The sequence below is a fragment of the Lynx canadensis genome, chromosome B4, assembly GCF_007474595.2.
Source record: "Lynx canadensis isolate LIC74 chromosome B4, mLynCan4.pri.v2, whole genome shotgun sequence".
NCBI classification, from domain to species: Eukaryota; Metazoa; Chordata; class Mammalia; order Carnivora; family Felidae; genus Lynx; species Lynx canadensis.
The window spans coordinates 132351324-132372237 of record NC_044309.1 but is presented as its reverse complement, the minus strand read 5'-3'; the positions used below and the strand labels follow the sequence as shown (position 1 = coordinate 132372237).

Here is a 20914-nt window from a genome sequence, read left to right as displayed (position 1 = left end):
TCCGACTCTTGGTTTAGGCTTGGGTCGTGATCTCATGGTTCATGGGATCAAGCCTCAAGCTGGGCTCTGGGCTGGCAACACGGAGCGTGCTGGGGATCCTCTCACCCTCCCTCCCTCTCTCTCTCTGTCCTTCCCCCGCTCATGCGGGCACTTGCACACACACAACCTCTCTCTCAAAATAAATAAATAAACTTTAAAATATATGTGTGTGTGTGTGTGTGTGTATATACGCATACATTTTGACCGGCGATGATGAGTCTAGCCATTGATCCCACGTGTATATAAGGATCACACGTGTACAGGATGCGTCCTGCAGCCCCGTACGGAAGAACAAAAACTTGGAAACCACGCAACGTCCATCAACAGGGGCTGGCTAGATGAACTGCCTTTTATCCGTGGAATAAGAAACCCTGGTGTAAAACGCCCTCAAGACACATTGTCAAAGCAATTCGCATATTTAAAGTCTGTCTGGGACGCGAACGGCCGTGTGTGTAGCTAACACTTCAGACGGAACCCGGGAGAAGGGACCAGACGCCTTGCAGAGGACATCAGTCCTGGGTTCAGATGCCGGGCCCCGCCACTTCCTAGCTGGGCAGTACTGTCCTGACTCTGTGCCCCAGAACCCTCAAACAGACCGTGTGGGGTCTCCCCAAGGGCTCATGAGACTGAAGGGGTGCTCTGAGCACCCTCACCGGAGGCAGGCGCTGCAGGCAGGGGAACCTGGGTTCTCACACCGGCTCTGATGTTGCCAACCTTGCCCTGGAGCAAGATACCCCTCTCTTGGCCTCTGCCTCCCAGTCTCCACAAGGGGTCAGATTTCAGCATTACCTCGGTCACACCTGTTGCGCTGGAGCACCTCATCATTGTTAACCAGGTAAATACACCAGTCTAGAGACACCCAACAACCAAGTGAATGAACTCACCAGTGTAATTTCAGGAGGAAATCGAGCAGGCTAATGCAACAGAGTGTCTGGGAGTAAGGGGGTGGTGAGGGAAGGCCTCCAGCAGGTGGTGACCTTGGGGCTGAGGCGGGACGATGAGGAGGAGGCCACGGAATGACCTAGGGAAAGACCCGTGTGGGACAGAGGGGTCTGGAACTGTCCTGAACCCCCAAAGCTGAGAGCTCATACCCACACACCTCCATCTTTGAGGACCAGCCCGGGAGAAGTGGGTGCCCCCCGCTTCCCGCTGCTGTGGGGCCCACCTCTTCCAAGTGACTGACACAAGAGTAGGCCCCCACGTGCCCACGGGATCCTTCCCACAAGGGTGCCCCTTCTCTGGTCCCCGCGGCAATGGGGGCACTGGGAGGGTGAACCGGTCCCCTCCCCCGTCCTCACCCCGGCTCTCGGGGTTAGCTTCCTCTCCACAATTGACAGGACATGTGAGAGAAAGCTGAGCCCACCCTGGAGGGCGTCCCAAGCCTCCCGCAGTCGTCCTCCGTCCACGAGAGCCCCTCGGTGGAGGCACCTGTGACCAGTTCCCCAAGGGCAGGAACTCTGCCTTCTGTTGTGTCCTGAGCACTAAGCACGGGCTTGGCAAGAGCTGACACTCGAGTGCTGCTCTCGAGCGAGAGGCTGGTTCGGTCCCCCCGGGGCCTGGCACAGGGCAGGAGCCCGCCGAGGCGCAGCAACGTGTCAGCATCCTCCCGTCCAGACGCATCCATGCGGGTACGCACGCCCAAAAACGCCGCTCCTCCCTCACCGCGGAAATTCCACAGATGTCAACTCTCCCAGGCAACTCAACCCGACTCCTCCAAGAGCCAGAGCTGGACTTCTGTTGAGATGGCTTTTGACAATCACCTCTCTGGGGTGGGGAGCCCACCCACCCGCTTATCGAGGCAAACGGGCCGACTGTGAGTTGACCTTTCCTGGATGACTGGGAGTCACCAAGAGAGATGTCTGTGCTGGAATTGGGCCAGGTTCGGTGTCTGCCTTTGAGGGTTTCTGCCTTCTTATTCCCTGTTGGCATCACATCTGCTTGGGTCTCGGCTGTCCTTTTCCCTCCTGTTCGAGCCCCCAGTTGGCCGCTTCCACTCTGCTGGCCCCGTTCCCAATTACCGAGTAAGTTAAAACTGTGTATGAAGTAAGAGTCACTAGGAGCTGAATTCGCACCTGAGGGCCTATTTGAGCCCGGGACCCTGTGATACCCATTTTGAGAGCTCAGTGGCCTTTTGTGCTCCTTTTAGTGTCCAGCCACTCACGGGAGACCCACCACCAGCGCACCTGAGCACATTCCTTGGCTTCTCTCCGCTCCTGGGAGTAAGGGTTGGGACCAGGTGCTCCACGGGGAGACCCTCCCCGTCCTAAAACATCCAGCACCCCTGCCGCCCCCGGCAAAGCTGGCTGGCTGGCAGCCACCCGGGTGGTGGGGGCGGCACTCACATGGTGAAGTTCTCCTCCAGGAAGCAGCGGTTACGCAGCAGGCCCGCCCAGAGCTGCACGCCGATGATGCCGAAGATGAAGAAGACGAAGAAGCAGAGCAGGAGGACATTCCCCAGCATGGGCAGCGTGTCCAGGAGCAGGTTCACCAGGATCCGCATACCTGTGAGTGGGGGAGGGTAGAGAGACTGTCAGCCTTGGGAGCAGAAGTCCCAGGAGGACAGAGAGAGAGCAGGGTTAGAGAAACAGAGACAAGGGCACGGAGAGGAGAGGTGGGGACACGCGGGCAGGGGCTCCTTGGGGCTCCCAGCCTGCTCAGGGGCCATTAAGCAGACCTTCTCCTTGATGTCTGCCCCTCTGCCCAGAGGCCGCAGAAATGGCTCTGGGCCCCACCACTCTTTCACCAGATTCCGGATGAAAAAGCAGGTGTTTACGGGACACTGTTTATGTGCCAAACTCTCTTCTGGGTAATGCAAAAATGTGATGTCCTTCAGAGACCTTGAGCCAGTCCCTTCCCCTCTTAGAAGAGAAGGTCCTCAGCAAAGGGGCCCAAGAAGACAGCAGCCACCCTGCAAAGGTTCCCCAGCTCAAGAGCCGCACCCAACTCTCCTGACGCTCCCACCCCACAGAGCAAATGGGGGAACGCACTCCACTTCCAGCCCCATCCCACTCTTACCACCCTTCACATCTACTTCCCTATCCTACCCTTCGGCCCCTCCTGCCCTGGGCTGACCCATCCACATGCCCTCTCCCTTTCCACAGGCTCGGTCCCAACCCCTGGCACCCTCCACCCCTCCGTCTGTCCCCTTGACTCCACGAATGGAGCTCTGGACACCCCAGTCAATGCAGAATCCACAGAAGCACAAACCCCAGGCAGATGGGTCACCTCCCTGGTTTGGCCCAGCCACCTTTCCCAGCCCTAAGAAAACATCCCCACTCCCCCACTCTAGTCCCCATGGTTTGCCTGGGCTGCCGTGGAGATCACATGACATGGGCCTGACCAATCAGCACATCCTGTTCCTCTAGCCCCAGTGATTGGTCCAGAATAGGCATGTGACTCCAGCAGGACCAATGAGGGTCAACCCTGAGACTTCAGCTGGAACTACAGAGGGAAATGCTCTCTTTGTGCAGAGGTTGCGAGCTGGGCAGACTTAAGGCGGGAGCTGCTGGGCCCATCTTGCCTCAGCAGGGCAGCACCCGCCTACAATTGAAGCCAGCCCAGGAAAAACAGAGCCCAGGACACAACAGGGACAATTCTTGACAACAGCCTGGAAGGACTGCAGGAGGTGAACCTTATGAAATTGCTGTAAAATGTGCAGGTACAATACCATGAATTTTTCTTGGGAGAAGATCCACACCAGTGTCTGTGGTCCCAAAGAGGGTCAGGAGTGATGGATCACTCTTGAGTACATACCTTCCAAGCTCCTGTGAGATCTGACTCTACCTACCTCTCTAGCTTCAGATCTCTCTCTCTCTCTCTCTCTCACACACACACACACACACAGACACACACACACACACCCTCTCACCAATTTGCATCCTATGGTTAGCAGTACCAAATTATTTGAAGTTCCCTAAACATATTATGGGATTTCACACCTCCATGCTTTTACTCATGCTTTCTGGAACACTCTTCCATCTCTCTTATGCCTGGTGAATCCCTATTCAACCACCACAGCCCAGCTGAAGCTCTATTTTCCCTCTGTAAAGACTTCCCCTACCCTTTCACATTCCATCCCAGGTAGAGTCCATCCCTCTCTCTTCTGCTCTGGGCAATCTCAGCACCTCTGACCTAGGGTGACTTGCACAGTTGTGCAAGTTGCATACCGCACAATCTTGGAGGCCCCATTCACTACGTAGCCTTCTAGCGCTAGTGTATTATCATTTGTTTACCCCTTCCTCTTCCATTGGGCTGTAAGCTCCTGGGAGCAGGACCTGTGTCCAGTCAGCATTCTCAGAACCCAGCAGTTCCTAGCCCAGAACAAAGCCTCAGCCAACATTTGTTGAATGCGTGATGAGTCATGAGGAAAGAATGGAAGATTGGAGAAGGGAGGATGAAAAGACGGTGACAAAGAGAACAGTGGCCCTATTCAGATTTTTATTTATTCCAGGGGTGATGCTAAGGTGGTTGTTAACGAGGGTAGTTATTTCGGATTTGCATCACGAGCTCTGTGTGGAGTGATTTCCAATCAATAATTAATGCCTGCCCCGTCCTCCCTCCCCACAAAACTAGGTCAGCCTCCTCCCGGAGAAGGCAGTGGGTCTCCCTGGCAGGCTGCTGCCTCCAGTTGAGAGCAGGCCAGGGTGACTGAGGGCTAAATACCCCACCCCCACCCTCACCCTCAATAGGGATAGCCCAGGGAGCGTTGGGAAGGGAAACAAGGAAATAGACCAAGCACCCTTGCGATCCATCCAAATCCGGGCACCTTCCTGGAGGGACTGACTTGAGCTGGGCCCTGCAGGATGACAGGAGCTTGTGGCACACGCACAAAGGCATGACCGTTCAGAGAGCGCATCGAGGCCATGCTTGGGGGTGGCCGCAAAGCGGGATCTAAGGAGCGAGGGGCCCTGGGCTAGGGGACTGGTCAGGGAAGGCCATGAGCAGATTCTAAGCAGGCCGAGCCCTTGGACAGGGCCGTCCTAGAGGATGGGACAGCGGCAGGACGCAACCAGCCATGTGAGAAGGGGTTGGGTCAGAAAGGCCTTGAGGGAGCAGGTGGCTCTGAGCCACCCCAGCCTGACTGTTCCATGGCTGCCCCCCCATCCCCCAGCCTTTGTTGCTCGATTAATTACATTTCCCTTGTTCTCCAGGATATTGAAATTCTGAAAACCTGCCTGGCTGGCTTCCCTGAATGGCAGCCCGTCCGTCCCCCTTCCCCTCCTCCCTCTGCCAAGCCAGGCCCCAGCTCACTCCACAGCCCTCCCTTGGGCCCAGGGAGTCCCAGGGCCACTGAGCCAAGGCATAATTAGCTAATTAGGGACTCAGAACGAATCCATCTTTCCGTGCCAGGGAAAAGGGGCCACAGGATTAGGGAGTCAGGGAGGACCCCGCGAGACCCCAGCTAATCCTCCTTTTATGCCTGCAGTCAAGTAATTAGCTGAGGCGCGTCGTCGGATGGTTCCTCTCTGCCCTCAGTTCCCCCGGCACTGGGCTCAGGAGGTGGAGGCAGAGAGGAGAGGCAGAGAAAGAAATGGAGACAGAGGACAGAGATGGAGAGAAAGACCAAGAAAGGCAAAGACAGAGATGTCTGCCTCAGACCATCCTTCCCACTCAAGTCGAAGCCTATCCCCAGCCCAGCCCTCCTCCTCCAGACGGTCTCTGATTTCCACCCCACACCAGTGAAGCCTTCCTGCCTCCAGTTCCCCCAGGTGTTCACTCACCATCGCTCAAGATGAACTTATCTGGTTTTGCTTTCTTAGTGTGATGTCTCGGGCCTTCAGCCTGGGGTAGAGGCCAGGACCAGACTCCCTGGCAACCCCATGAGTGTGGCTGAAGGCCCTGCTTCCCCAGGCGAGAGGGGAAAGAGGACCCCAGAGTCCCCAGGACATCCAGTGCTTTGGTGAGTGCCCAGAGCACCAGCCCAGGACGGGACGCCTGGGTGCCTCTCCTGATGGGGCAGCCCTGAGGCCGGCCTTGCGCCCGCGGGGCCCCAGTGGCCTCATCTACAGAAGACAGTGGTTCCCATCCGGTCAGCCTCTCGAGGCTGGGACAGGACCTCAGAGGAGGAGCCCCCAGAGCCAGAAGCTGCCAGCAGTCCTTCCACCCCCGTGGGGAAGGTACAAATTCTTAGCCCATCCCCAAGCCCCTACGCACAGGCCCCAGCCTGTCTCCCCAGCCGCACCTCCCTCTGCCCACCACCCCACATCTAACCCTGCGGCTCCAGCCGGACTGGCAGACGCCCCCAGCATCCCTACTCTTCACCCTCACACACACGCTGCCCCCACCGACAGCACCCTCCCCCATCACCACCTCCAGGATTCCTATTACTATTACCCTGTGTGGGGGGGGGGTGCAATGCTAGGTCCACTCCCCAGGACAGCAGCACCCCATGCCGGTGTGACCTGGCCAGGCTGACCCCCTTCCAGCCCCCCGGAAAGCCCTCACACACACTCACAAGGCCATCTCCCCTCCTTTCTTAGACCTCAGCTGAGTGGTCCTCTTTTCTGGCCCCTGGGCTGGGCTGGTAGCCCTGCAGTGAGCTGCCCACTGCCCTGCCCTCCCTCCATCGCAGCACTTATTACGCTGTCGGCCTTCGTCAGTTCATGGCTCTGCCCAAACTGACCGCATCCTAAGCAGGAGGCCCAGAAGGGGTGTTCCGCATCCTCCGATCTAGCCCGGGGCCTGGCAGAGTGGCCCCCGAGGATGGCCACGAAGGAGTGACGGATGGGTGGATGGATCCATTCGACCAATATTTAGTGAGGACCTACTACGTGCCAGGCGCTGTTCTAGGTTCTAGGGGTGCATCGGTTAAAACAAACAAATGAATAAATGGACCAAGTCCCCTGCTCCCAGGAGGTGGACATTCTAGATACGGGTAGGGAGAGACAAAACCACACACATACTAAATAAATAAGTACATCTCCTCATTTGTTGGATGGTGTTACGAAAACAGCAAGTGGAGGAGCGGAAAGGGACGGGGGGCGCCAGGCTGGGCCAGGGGTAGGACAGGTATAACCTGGGGGCCCGAAAGGCCTCGCTCGCAAGACGATCCAGGGCACAGACTCACAGGAGGTAAGGGAGTCAGCTGCGTGCCCCTCTGGGAAGAGCTCTCTAGGCAGGTGGAACAGCCAGGGCAAAGACCCAGAGGTGGGGATGAATCAAGGAACACCCACCCAGGAGGCCAGCATGGCCGGAGGGAAGCGAATGAGAGGTGGCAGAAAAGGGACTACCCCACCGGTGTGAGAACTCCGGCCCCTGTTCCACTGAGCGTCACGCGCAGAAGACAGACGTAGCTGAGGAGGGTTTGAAAGATCACCCCAGCTGCGGGGGCAGGTGGACTATGGCCGGCCGGGGTGGGAGAAGGCGACCCATAAGCAGACAGCCTGCAGGACGGTGTATAATCACCCACATGTGACCCCCGGCCTGTGCACACACAGCAGCACCTGGCAGGGGGGCCAGGCCTGTGGGCTCGGTGGCCATATGGCTGCCGCCTCCTGAGGACAGCCCTGCCCTCCCCTGGAACAGAAATGGGGAGCGCTGGGTGGGGGCAGGGGGAGGGGCAAGAGAGCTGTGGCCCTGCTCGTGCCCTCCCTGCCAGGCTTCCTGCGTGACTCTCGGGGGCACTGAGCCTCCCGTCCATCTGTTCCCATCCCGCCCGGCCTCGCCAGGCCATCGCTCACCTGCCCCTCTGATAATCCACATCTGGCTGGGTCCAGATGACGATGACAGCGGAGGTAGGGGACGTGGCTAAACTCTGGAGCTATTTTGAAGGTCGAGCGATTGATGGGATGTTGGCAGGGGTTGGAGGAAGAGAGGAGGCAGGGCATCTCCAAGGTCTGCAGCCTGAGGACAGAGCCACAGAGCAGCCGTCGCGGGGGACAGGCCTCCTTTTGGATACGTGGAGTTTGGAGCGCCTGGTACACGTCCATGTGAAGCCATCTCATAGGCTCGTGGGGCCTGGGGTTCAGGGGAGAGGAATGTAGCCTAGAAGTATCATGTGGGTGCATCAGGGTACAGAGAGTCTCTGGATGGCATTTAAAGTTGGGAGCTGGATGGGGCGCCCGGGTGGCTCAGTCGGTTAAGCGTCCGACTTCGGCTCGGGTCACGATCTCACGGTCCGTGAGTTCGAGCCCCGCGTCGGGCTCTGTGCTGACCGCTCAGAGCCTGGAGCCTGTTTCAGATTCTGTGTCTCCCTCTCTCTCTGCCCCTCCCCCGTTCATGCTCTGTCTCTCTCTGTCTCAAAAATAAATAAATAACTAAATAACTAAATAAATAAAGTTGGGAGCTAGAGGGAGACGGACGGTGGGCAAACTGATGGCAGCTGCTCAACCTTTGCACCCCTTTTCACCGGACACCCCTAGACCAGACCCTCTGCTCAGGAGAAGCTGGGCAGCAGCCAGCCAAGAGGGGGCGGCAGCGGGGGACCTGGAAGGAGGTGGGGGGCGGGCTTCCTGAGACGCATCTCCCCTGGAGGTCCGGGGTGCTGTCTGCAGACAAGAGCTGTCAGGCCAGATTAGTGTAGCCACTCTGCCAGACCAGCTCAAGTAGAAAGAACCAGATCTGCGCCGGCCTCCACCAGGGGTGCAGCCCGCAGCCAGGAGAAAGGGTGCCAGGCTGAGGGCAAAGGGGGCCGAGGCTGTGGCTGGCCCAGGGGCGCCCCCCTCTCGGAGGCCTGGCTAGGTCAGGGGAGGGTGCTGAGCCAACAGGAGAGGCCGTCTGCTGTTCCTGCCATTGCCAAGGCCAACTAATCAGGGGCACAGTGGGTGCCAGGGAGGCCCAGCCGGGCAGCATACGGCCGTGCTGCTGAGGACACAGCTGCTGGCCCCAGTCCAACGGAGGAGGGGCCTGGGGGCTGATGAGGGGCCTCGGTGCCCCCTCCTGAGTTGGGAACAGATGCCAGCCAAGGAGCGTGCGCCCCTAACCCTCTATCCCCGTGCTCACGCCCCAAGGTGGCCCTGGCCCCTGTCCCACAGAAGGTCCCGGAACCCACCGTGGCCCAAAGAACTCCCACTCATTCTTCAAATGTCCTGTTCCCCTCTCCTCCATAAAACCTCCTCAAAGTAAATATTAGTGATCCTTCCCCTCAGTCCCTGCTGCCTCCATTACAGCATGTGACCCACTGGCCCATAGGTCCCGGCTAGGGTATCTGCCTGCAGAGAATGGGCTGTGTCTACTCTCCATGGCCCCTTAGTGAATGCTACTTTGGATGAATGAATGAATGAATGAATGAATACATAGTAGGCCACTCCCTTGACCTGGTATCCTGTGCAGGAATTGCTCCCTCCTGATTTGTAGAGTAGAACTTGAACTTGATTGCAGGGGAGGGGCAGAACAGCTCTCACCCTGCCCCCACCCCCCTAGCATTTACCCATTCACACACCTGGCAGTCTCTTCCTGTTCCCAAGTCAGGGTCTCACTAGGTGTTCTGGCCACGTGTTTTCCCACCTACCTCCCTCTCTTCCAAGAAGGCAGCAGCCCTGGGGAAATCAGGCCCTGCACCCATCTCCCCTCCTCTCTCCCCACTCCTCCCCTCCCTACCTTCCCCCTGGGGGCTGCCAGGCCTTTCTCTGCAGGGTGGCTTGGGAGCCCCTGTGGGCACCAAGGACAGACAGCCCTGAAGTCCAAGGTGTGGCCTGGGGTGGAAGCCTCCTCCAGCTGCCCCCAAGACCCAAGGAAACACACACTTCAAGCGAACTGCCCAGATTTTCATGCAAACTCTGTCTCAAAGTGAGTCTCCCAGCTTCCTTTCCGACAGATGCCCCGCAAGGCAGAATCCAAGAAGAAATCCTGGGGCCTCCTTCACCCATGCTCAGAATGGCTGGCCTAACCACAGCCCAGCCGGGCATGAACCTGGGCGGAAAGGGCCAGAGCAGGCCTGGGGTGAGGGGCACGGTGCCAGCCATGAATTCAGGGCCCCTCGGCCTGACAGGCAATTGAAAACATGCCTGTAAGACCAGATCATTCGAACGCCTCTCATTCTGAAACTGGGGCTCTGAGGATCTCTGAAACCAAGAGTCTAGGATTCTGAGGCTTGACGAGTCTAAGATTCTCTATGACTCTCAGCAAGATTAATCCCACCAGGATCCCACGCAATCAGTATACGGCACGGGTACTTTACCAGGAGCCAGTGTTGTGCGGACATTTTGCTGTCCTGGTCTAGCAAGGGAGGGCTGGGACCCCATTTTATGGGTGGGGAAACTGAGGCCTGAGAGGCGGAGCCACTGCTCCAAGATCCCAGATGCAAACCCTAGTCTAACTGCTGTGGATGCTGTGATCTGTAGCCCCAACACTGGGACCCTCCTCCCTCGGTGCGAGAAGCTGGGATGGGCCGGTCCACTGGGCACCTGCTGTACTCCTGGGGTGCAGACTAACTCACGTGGAGGTGCTACGTGCATCCTCATCGTGCAGACAGGGGACCGGAGCAAGAGAGGAACCTTTCCCCAGGTCCCGAAGCTAATTAATGCAGGACCAAGCTTTGAAGACTGGCAGGAATGTTCTGTACGAACCGCTCTGCACCCCTGCCTGCCTAGACTTGTCCCCATCAGGTCGCACAGAGCCCAGTGCCACAAGAGCTCTGTGCTCTTGACAGTGGAAGGTGTTCAGAAAGGGCCCCGAGGGCATCACTTCTGCTTTGACCCTGGATGTGGGCAGGGACTTTCCTGATGCCCTGCAGATGGTGTGGCTGTCTGGGATGCTACAAGTCACAGGGAGGAGAAGGCTGTAGAAAGGAGCAAAAAGCTCTGGGGTCGTGAGAACACAGGTTCAAGTCCGACCTCAGACCCCCCCCTTCCCCCACGGCTATGTGGCCTTGGGCACTTTACTCAATCACTCTCTGCCTCGGTTTCCACATCTGTAAGTGGGCATCGTAATGGCACCAACATCCTAGAGCTGTTACAAAACAAGATGATAGAGCCAGGCAAAGCACCGTGGCGAACTTGCCCATTTCAGCCATTTATCATTATTAGTAAACCCCTAGAAGATGTGGAAAGCTCCCCTCCCGCCTTCCCCTGACACGCGGCCCCCTGCCCACCCAACATTTCCACCTTTTGCACGTGCAGGTCGGTCTGCCAAAAATGCCCTCTCCAACCCTCTGTGTGCTTGGTGACCATCTCCCCAAATCAGCCTCCGCAAAGATGCCCTGATGCCCCCGCCCTGTCCTCAGTGTTCTAGTACCTTCTCACAAGAGTAACGCCTACTGACCACTTACTGCACCCAAAGTTCTATGCTAAGCTCTTTACACACATGATGACATTTCATTCTTACAAAACCGTATAGAAATTGGTATTATTAACCCCATCTTACTGTTGGAAAATGGAGGCCTGGAGAGGAGCATGGGGGCCCAAGGCCCCACAATGGGCAAGTGGAAGGCCTGGGGCTAGAACCTGGGCCTGCGGGTGTGGAGCAGAACTTCAGCTCCTGGTCCCCCAGCTGGGACCTGTCGGTGGCCTCCCCCCCATAGCTCTGCCAGCCTTGCCTCCCTGTCTGTGGGTCCTGCCCTGGGAGCACATTTCCTGCCTCTCTGCATCACCGCCACCCCAGGCCCAGCCCAGAGGCCCCTGCACAGGGGTGGGTTATTGCTGAACCCGGGACTGTGAGCTGGGTGAGCTCTGAGGGTGGGCCGTGGCCCAGGCCAGGCTCAGTGTCCCCAGCAGCTTCCCACAAGCCTCCTGGCCTCCCTCGCACCCCTCTCCACAGCCAGGGCTGAGGCGCAGGCTGGTCGACTCTAGATGTGGGCCAGCAACTCAGACTCAGTGGGCTCAGGGCCTAGCAGTGACTAGGCTGGTTTCTTACTGGAGAAAAAAAGGCACTTTTCATATTTAAATGGCATGGCGTGGCCAATGGGCTTTGGGAGGCACCACAACATGCTTAAGGGGTGTGCAGGCCTAAGGGGTGTGCAGGCCGAGTGAGGAGTGAGGCCCAGAGTGAGGCCTGGAGTTGCCTGATTGCCCGGATGGCACACTTTTAGAGATGATCCAGCCCCATCTTGCCAAGGCCCAGAAAAGGATAGTGATTTATGAAGGCCACAGCAAGGAACCAGAACCCAGCCTCCTGACTCGCAATCTGGTGCTTTCCTCTCTCCCTCCCTCCCTCCCCCCCTCCCCAACCTTCTCCTCCATGCCCCGCTTCCCTTTATCCATCAAAGGCAGAGCAGTGGCCTGGACCCAGACCTGTGGGGCCAGGTGGAGGGACCTATTTCACAAGGTTTGTAAAGAGCACCATGACTCCCAGGTGCCCCATCCGTCCTGGGCAAAGTCAAGAACTACACATTAATCCAGTCCCTCCTCTTGCTTTGTGCAAGAGTAGAGAAACTGAGGTCCAGAGACACGGGGGGACTTCCCAGGTCACACAGCAGGCTCCCGGCAGAGCCAACAACCAGCACTTGCATTCCCTGACAACCCAACTAAGTCCTCCTGGCGGATCATGTGGAGGCTTTTGCAGCCGTTGCTGTCCTTTTTAAATTGCAAGTAGCCACCCCGCTCTCCACGGTTTTGCAATTAATAGCCCATAATTTCACTAGCGCCAACTCCCTGGGCTGCCACCTAGTGGCCAAGCTGAAAGCCACAGGCCATGGTTGAAAAGAGGGCGCCCCCGGGGGCCGAAGAAACTCTAAAGACAAACAGGAGGACTTGGAATGTTTCAGGGCAACATCTAGAGAAAAAGGAGGCAAGCAACCGAATCTCTCTAGAAGGCACTTGTAAGAACCTGTGCCACCCTCCCCATGCCACCCGTTCGCTGGCGACTCGGGGCAGAGGGCAAAGCTGTCCCTCCTGTAAAGGAAGGGATGAACCACCCAACCCCGCTCTAACAGCCTGAGGCTCCTGTTAATTAAATTCCTCATCAGTGTGAATTCATCTTAAGGTCTCTTTCCCAGGGGAGCGCAGGGTGGTTTCTAAGTGGGGGGAGGGGACGGACGCATCGAGTACGGTTTGGATCCCAGAGGGTCTGTGCCCCCAACGCTCCCCCACGCCGGGGTCTGAGCCATTCTTTGCCAGCTGCGAGGCGCAGTCAGCTCTGAGCAGGAAACACATTCCCCATCGACGGGGCCCGGGGCCTCCCAGTCTCGTCTGTTAGCGGGCAGGAGGCCCCACGGGAAGAGGCCGAACTCCTCTCTGGGTGCTCCAGGCCACGCAGCCTCCAAAACTGGGAGCAAGTCTCCGGGAGCAAGGGGCCCATCGCCGTCCTTCTCCAGAGAACCAGGCAGGCTGGTGCTGGGGACCTGGAAGTGACCTCCACAGCCAGGAGCCGCCTAATGAGCTCCTCACTCGGGGCAGTGAGAGAGGGAGGAAGAGGGCCCCGGGAGAGACACAGGCGCCACCCACCTCACGTGCGCACACACACGTGGTCGCCTGTGGTCACAGAGACCCTCATACCCACGTGCACGCACACCCGGATGTACAGAAACTCCCCCTTGGAGACCCGCATCCTGTCCCCTCCTCTCGTAAACCTTCTCTTCTCAAATGTCCGGGCCGTCAGATCCCACCCTCGCCCAGTGTGTCCACTTCATTCATATCTACCGAGCGACTCGAACATACCAGGGGTCGCTGCGGGCGCCCCGTGAATGAAGTCCGCCTTGTGGCCAGTTTCCTCAGAGAAGGGGGTGGGACATGAGGGAGAGGAACACACGCTGCAGAAGGTGTGCCCGTTAGAAACTCGGGCTCCAAGTTCCCTGCCGTGTGACCTTGGACTGGTCACGGCCCTCTCTGGACCTCATTTTCCTCATCTGCTAAATGGGCTAAAGATGGTTTTGAACTAGGAGCCTCGCAGGATTGGTGGGGGTGGAAGGGGTTGAGAGAAGCTGGCGCTTAGGGTGACCTCGCTGGATGTCCCCCCCCTGCCCCCAAGAGTCTCCCAGGGCAAGGGGAAGCGACCGACGTGGTACCACTGAACCGCTCCTCCCCCGTCGCCGATAGCTTTGGTTCTCATCACTCACCCCTACCCCCACCCCTGCCTCCCAACCCCTCCCTCAGGACCTTTGTGGTAGCCCTCAGGGCCCCCTGGGATTTCCCAGCAGGTCAACATATGTGTGGGGAGATGACCCTGTATGTGCGACCTTGAGACGCCAAGAGCCCCCAGGCCCCCTTCGGACTTTGCCCAACCGGAGCCGGCCTGCCCGTCTCAGAACAAAGCCATAGTCTGGCCACCCTCCTGGCCACCTTGCTCCACAAATACCCTGGAGCATGGCCTCCCCTGCGCTACCAGGCCTGCCGACAATCAGGCCAGCCCCAGCCTGTCTGGGGAGAGGTTGGCTGGATAGGACAGGTGACAAAGCCCCAAGGCCCCAGGGTTGAGAATTGGGGGAGTAAGGATGACTCTGACCGTGGAGGAAGAAGATGTGCTAGGGGCCCTGCCCTCTTCTGCAGATGGGGAAACTGAGGCTCAGACAAGGAAGAGAAGCAAGCGTTTGGATAGAGCCAAGGAAAGAGTTGGGCTCAGGACGGACAGAACTCCATGCAGAACCCTGTCCTGCCACTGAATTGCGGTGACACCATGCAAGCCACTCTGAGCCTTACACGGTGAGTTGGGAGGCTCTGAGTTAGGCATCCGTATGTCAAATACCACCCAGGAGGTAGGCAGGTCTCATAAAACTCCCTGTCCTTCCCTGACGGCTGAAACCCCATGCAGGCCAGGTACTCCCCTCCCCCTCTCCTTCCCCATCCCCCATCCTATTCCTAACTCAGGGTAGTGGAAAGAACACAGTTCAGGGAGTCAGGAGGCCTCTTGAGCAAGTTACCTCGTGTCTCCAAGTCTTGGTCTCTTTATCTCTGTTTTCCTGTGAATGGCCCGCCTCCCTCACAGAGAGATTATAAGGCTCAAGAGAAATCATGGAGATGAAAAGCTTTGAAAACTATGAATCTGGGCAGATGTCGGGGCTTGTTGTTATAACATAACCTTCCGGCACTAGGCAGGCGGACAGATGGACGGAGGGCTGGGTCCTCGCGTGGGTCGGCAGACACGCGGTGGGGGGTGATGGAGCTTGAGTTCTAAATCAGCACGAGCTGGGATCCCCTCCCCACTGAAATGCTGCCCGATACTCTCAAACTAAGCAGCTTCTTTTCACACATGTGTCCACCTTGATAGCCACCCCCCCCCCATAAGGAACCTTGTCCCTAAAAAGCCAGACTCCCCAGAATGCTGCCATCTGAGTTCTTTTGGGCCTCAGAGGTGTCAGGACCACTCTCCAGCATCTTCAGGCCCAAATACCGGCCCATGAGCCTGGTGGGAGGAGGACCCACATCTGTCCAGTCGCTGAAGGACCCCTGTACCCAGCACAGGCACCGGAAGGTGCAGGTGAGTCTTTTCTTAGCGCAGAAGTGGCTGGCGGGGAGCGGGGAGGGGGGACCAACTCACTGGGCACACGGTTGATGGCTTTGAGGGGCCTCAGGACACGCACGGTGCGGATGGCCGACAGGTTGATGTTCTGGAGGTCCAGAGAGTACTCGACCATCCTGCAGAGAAAGGGGGGAGAGTGAGGGATGGAGCAGGAGGGACACTCAGGGCCATGGACTATTCCACGGCCATCTAGCCACCCATGCACACCCACCCGTGCCCACAGCTGCCTGGAAGGGAGACATAAGGAAAGGGCTCAGAATCCTGGCTACGCCCCAGTCAGCTGTGTGGCCTGGACTGTCTCCTCCTAAGTGGAACCGGCTGTCTCTGCCTCCGACTGTCCTGGCGGTGCCGTGGATGCGGTGGAGGGCGGAGTGAATGGAAGAGCAGAGAACTTGGGTCCCCACTGAGGGCCCAGCCCTGTGCCAGGTGCCTCTTGCCCCTGCTTTCCCAGCAGCCTCTAATCTGAAACAAGGAAGGTCAGCAGAGGAGAACCAAGGAGCTGGGAGACCCCCAGCTGACCCCAGGTGGTGACCGGAAACCCGCACTATGGGCAGAGGCCTAGAGCTTATATCTTGCTTTATATCTCCCCTGGCCCCCAGGCCCCCAGCAACCCTGGGTCAGATGCCCAGATTTACAGATGAGGGGAGGAGCTGGAGAGAGGTGACGTCACATGTCCCACGTCACCCAGCATCTGGGCAGAGGCTCCAGCCAGGCTCAGGCCACACCTGCCCCCCTCCCTCTCTGTTCTCCTGGCCTCTGAGCCCAACTGCGGGCTCACACCAGGCCAGGTGTCACAGGCCACATCTCCTGCGATGTGACAGGCACGCTGTACTTTGCTTGCAGGGAAAGTTCACTCTCTCCTGGGCATGATCCCCGCAAGGCACCCAGGCTCCAGCTTCAAGGCTCACTGCGTGCCCCAGTCCAGGCCTTGGCACCCATTGTCCCTTCTGCCTGGAATGCTACCTCTCACCTCTCTGTCCACCGAAACCTTACTCACGCTTCAAGGTTCCGGGCAGATGCCCCTGGAGTCCTGGAAGTTTTTCCACACCCGAGTCCACGATGAACCAAGCCAGTCTAGGCACTACAGACACAAGTGACTCCCAAGACCTGGCCCCAACCCTCAGGAGTACCCACTCGCGCCAGGGAGAGACTCAAAGGCAGCAAGGATGACACTAGGGCCCTGGCCACTGCCTGAGTTCTCTCCTTCAGGACCTCATCAGACGGCCCCGCCCTCCCTCTCTACACTCGACCAGCCCTGAAGCTCCTTAGAGACAGTCGGCCTCCTCCAGGAAGTCTTCCCAGATCTCCACAGAAGGCAGATATCTGAGGTCCCCTCTGTGGTCTCCTGGCTTCCACCGGATCCTACCCGCTCAGTTGCTACCTGCCCCCACTTTTCTCCACTGAAAGACAGGCTCCTGGGGCCTACGGCCTCGGCCTGACCCTGGGTGTCCGGCTCACCAGACCCTTCCTCCCCGTCCCCCCTCCCCCCCATCATCCACCCCGGGGCTCCAGCACTGCGGCCGCTCCACCTGTCACCGCCGTCAGCAGGAAATGAAGGCTTTTCCTACACACCGTGCAAACCTGTCCAATTGTTGTGGAGCCGCCGCCCCCTCCCGCTGCTTGAAGAATAATTGAGTGAAAGCTTCTTTGCCTGAAATGCCTCCATCCATCCCCCAGCTTTCTGGGGCACAGGCTCTGGCTCCCATGCTGGCTCTCTCTCACGCAGAGCCACACACACCTGCACACAACCGTCGGCGCGCGCACACACACACACACACACACACTCCTCGGACACCCTGATCCACACACACTCCCGCTGGAGCCCAGTTTTGGAGAGGGGGTGTGACAAAAAAGTGACAGAGAACTAGAACTGGAGACGACCTGGGGTCCCCAAGGAAGGGAGGAGGAGGTGGAGGAGGGGAGGAGGGGGAGGGGAAGAGGCAGAAGTGGGAGGAGGAGGGGGGAGGAGGAGGAGGGGGAGGGAGAGGAAAGAGGGGTGCCAGGAGCGACAGCCTGGCAGAGAGGGAGCTGCAGGTTGAGGGTGGCCCAGGGGCAGCGGGTGAGGAGAGAGGGTGATGTGAGAAGGAGGCCGAGGGAGCGGAGCTGCAAGAGGGTTCCGTGCGTGGGTGAGCCAACTGTCATTTTCATATTTTGTAGAAAGAGCTCTCCAGGCAGCCAGGGAGACGCGTGTGACGGAGGCACCGTGGGGGCGGCACACACAGCACACAAACAGGCGCTCACACTGGCACGGGCGCACACGGACCCTCACACCCCAGGCCTAGGAGAGCCCCCCCCCCCGCCCAGCTCCAGCCAGCCCCCCCCCCCCCGCCCCGTGCCCCACCACCACCTGCCCTCTTCCTTCCGCCCTGGCTCCCTCCATCCTGCCAAGGGGGGCAGCACCAGGCCCTGGGGAGAGCGAGACCCCCAGAGCTCAGTTTATGCTTTGCTGGGGTGTGCTGGGGTGGGGGATCCCAGCCTCTGCCAGATTGAGCCCCCTCGGGATCCTTTGTTTTGGGAGCCCCAGGGCACACCTGCTGAGCTCTGGCAGGTGACAGCCCAGGATTTGTCCCCATCCCCATGAAGTCTCGCAATAAAAATAAATACATGCCTCATAGAGGGGTGGCTAGACAAAGAAAACACATGGTTTTTGAGGGCCTACCGCTTGCCAGGCAGTTCTCGTTCCTCACCTGCGTTAACCCGTTCGAGCCCCCCTTTACTTGGATCCCACCGCACCCTGCCTCACCCTCCCCTGGACCAGGATTCCACACCTTGCCCCGCTGCCCTGGTTCCGTGTCCCCCCAGGCAGAACCTATGCTCCACAGACTGGAACTACTGACTCTTAATTAAGTGAGGCAGGCCCACCGTGGCCTGCCCCCACCCCCCACCCCCGACAGGGGACAGGGGACAGGCGACAGGCCAGGGCGAGGATGGGAAATATCTACAGATACAGATGAATAAACCCCATGGTGAGAAATCAGGTTCGCCTCCCCTTTACGTTTCTCTAAAACAAGGAGGGGACTGGCCCCTGGGTTGCGAGCGAGGCGCAGGATGTAACTGAGTGTTTCCAAGGCCCACGATTACCCAGAGTCAGAAGCTTTAGGGTCTGAGCACCTCTCCGATGCCAACCCGCTGATGGGAAGCTGATGAGACTCACGCCCATCTCTGAGGTGGACTGAAGCAGCCACTGCCTGGCAGGCCCAGCCCCTCCCCTTCGCCCCTGACCCGACCTGACCCTCCAGGCCTTCAGTGTGGGAACACATCACACTTTCTGCAGCCTACTGCAAAAACTCCCCGGAGACCTCAACTTGCAGCCCTCAGGGTCTCCACTGAAAAGCTCCCATGAGAAATTTCTTAGAGAATTTAGTGTTAGGATCGTAGCTCTGAGCTTCCTGGCAGTCAAGTCGAAAGGGGAAAGGTGACGAGTTACTGAGTCCTTGGCAGCAGGAGAGATCTTGGTACGGTGGATCCTTCCGGGAAATCCAGTTGCCTAAACATTTCTCTGAGATTCTAACTCTCTCTTCTATATATCTACCTGGGGGGTGTAATATTGCACCTGCATCCCCCGTCTGGGAAACAAGACAGGGTATAAATGCATCCAGTGATAAAGAACACATAGTAGGTGCACAGTGAAGAATCTAATAGTTCTCACTCTTCTTTGAGAGAAAGAGGATAGAAAGGGGGACACCGGACAAGGATGGGGAGAGATGCGCAGAGTTGCAAGGGTGGAACTGTGGGTTTAATTCTATGCCCTGGGAACTGTGCTGTCCTGACAGTAACGCTGTGCCCCAACTTGGGACAGTCTGCTCACAGCTCCCTGACCCCTGCCCTAGTCCCATGACCATCCTTTTCTCCTGACAGCTTGAGCAGCCTCCTGACTGTTCTCCTGTCTCCTGCTTCTTCCTCCCACACTCCTTCTTCAGTCAGCCAAAACTTCCTAAAACTCAAATCTAGCTGTGTCCCTCCCCAACTTAAACCCTCCATGGCTCCCCACTGCCATCGGAACAAAGTCTAAGCCCCTGACCGTGGCCTACAAGGCCCTCCGGTCTGGCCTTCCCCTCCCCCCAACCCCTGCTCCTCCTCTGCACATCTGCGGCCTATCAAGCTCCCCAAATACACGCCATTCTTGCCCCCCTTTCCTTTGCTCGGTGCCCCTTCCCCTTGCTCTCAGCCTCCCTTCAAGACCGTCTCCTCCACGGAGCCTCTGCTCAGCCCTTCCCTGCACCAAAGGCTGAATTCACCCCGTCTGCTCTGACTTACTCCACAGTCTGTTCACATCTCCTGCCTAACATGGGTTCCCCGGAAGCAGATCCCGAGCCAAGAACTCAGGAGGTGATCCCGGGGAGTGTGTCGAGGGAGTGGAAACTGAGAAAAGCCAACGAGGGGCTGTTGGTGAGCCGGCTACTGCTGTGGAGAATGGGGGCACAATCGGGACCCCCTGAGAGACTGTGGAGCGGGCCTCAGAACGGGACCAGAGACAGCAGGGAGGCGGGGGAGGGGCGCTGCAGCATTCCCACAGACAGGTTGAATGCTGGCCACGCACCCCCCCTCAGACGCACCCCCGCACCAGCCCCACACAGCACCCAGTAGGCACTCAGGGATCTACTTAGCATGAGCACCACCCGTGACAGAAGAAGCTACCGCCTCCCACCCTGGATGACAGCTGTGGGGGACCCCCCCCTCCAAAAAAGAAGGTGAAGAGGGGTCGCTCTATGGGTGAATAACCATTGGGCTGACTTCCTTCGGGCCCCAAGTAAGACATCACTTACGAGAGCGAGAAATTAATTTCTAATTACACAGTTACTTTATCACGCAGCTTCGGTGCTAAAAGTCTAAAAAAAAAAAAATCAACAAAAACCCCCACTACCTCCTGCCAGCTCCCAAGCGCCTAATTAGGTAAGTAATTTAGCTTTAAAGCGAACACTTTTGTCCTGACATCACCCCAGGAGGGGAGTAGCTGAACCCAGTTCCAGGGCCGTCCTTGAGGAGAGGGGCTCAGGGGTGGCCATGCCAGAGCGGGCTGGTACACCCTTACTGATTCCTGCTGAGGCGCCCTCCCTCCCCCACTCCCAGATCCCCTGCCTCCCAAGAGAGGCCCAGAGCCCCGGGCCTGGTCAACCACTGCACAGGATCTCCCCCTCCCCCCCCCCGCCCTGCCCCGCCCCGCCCCCAGCCACTGTGATCAGTTCCAGACGGGCATGTGACCCCAGGTGGGCGATGGGCGGCAGGCCAGCCCTTGAGCTGGGACTATAGGGAAGAGGGCTCTCCTTGGCTAAGCCGCCGCCTGGAAACCCTAAGGCGCTAAGGGCCATCTTGCCTCCGTGGTGGCCTCAGAATTCTACCAACACAAAAGGCGGCTGAGTCCAGAGCTGGAGAGAGGCAGGATCCTGGCCATATGGTTCGAGCACTCTCTCTATCTGAATCCCAGATCTGCCCTCTGCTTTTTCCGGTTCTGTCAGCCAATACACTCCCTTTGGGGCTTGGGCCCCGTTTGCCTCGGGTTTCTGTCACTGGGAACTCAGCGTCCTGGCTGACTGACAAGGTTTTC

General features: G+C 58.3%; 1 protein-coding gene across 1 annotated transcript in view; it reads right to left on the bottom strand.

Moving 5' to 3' along the window:
* The window catches only part of CACNA1I (calcium voltage-gated channel subunit alpha1 I), a 102638-nt gene that overhangs the window by 48571 nt on the left and 33153 nt on the right, over window positions 1-20914 (bottom strand). The window contains 2 exon segments of the mRNA XM_032594039.1: window positions 2382-2541; window positions 15388-15485. Of these exon segments, the coding sequence (XP_032449930.1) occupies window positions 2382-2541; window positions 15388-15485 (258 nt within the window).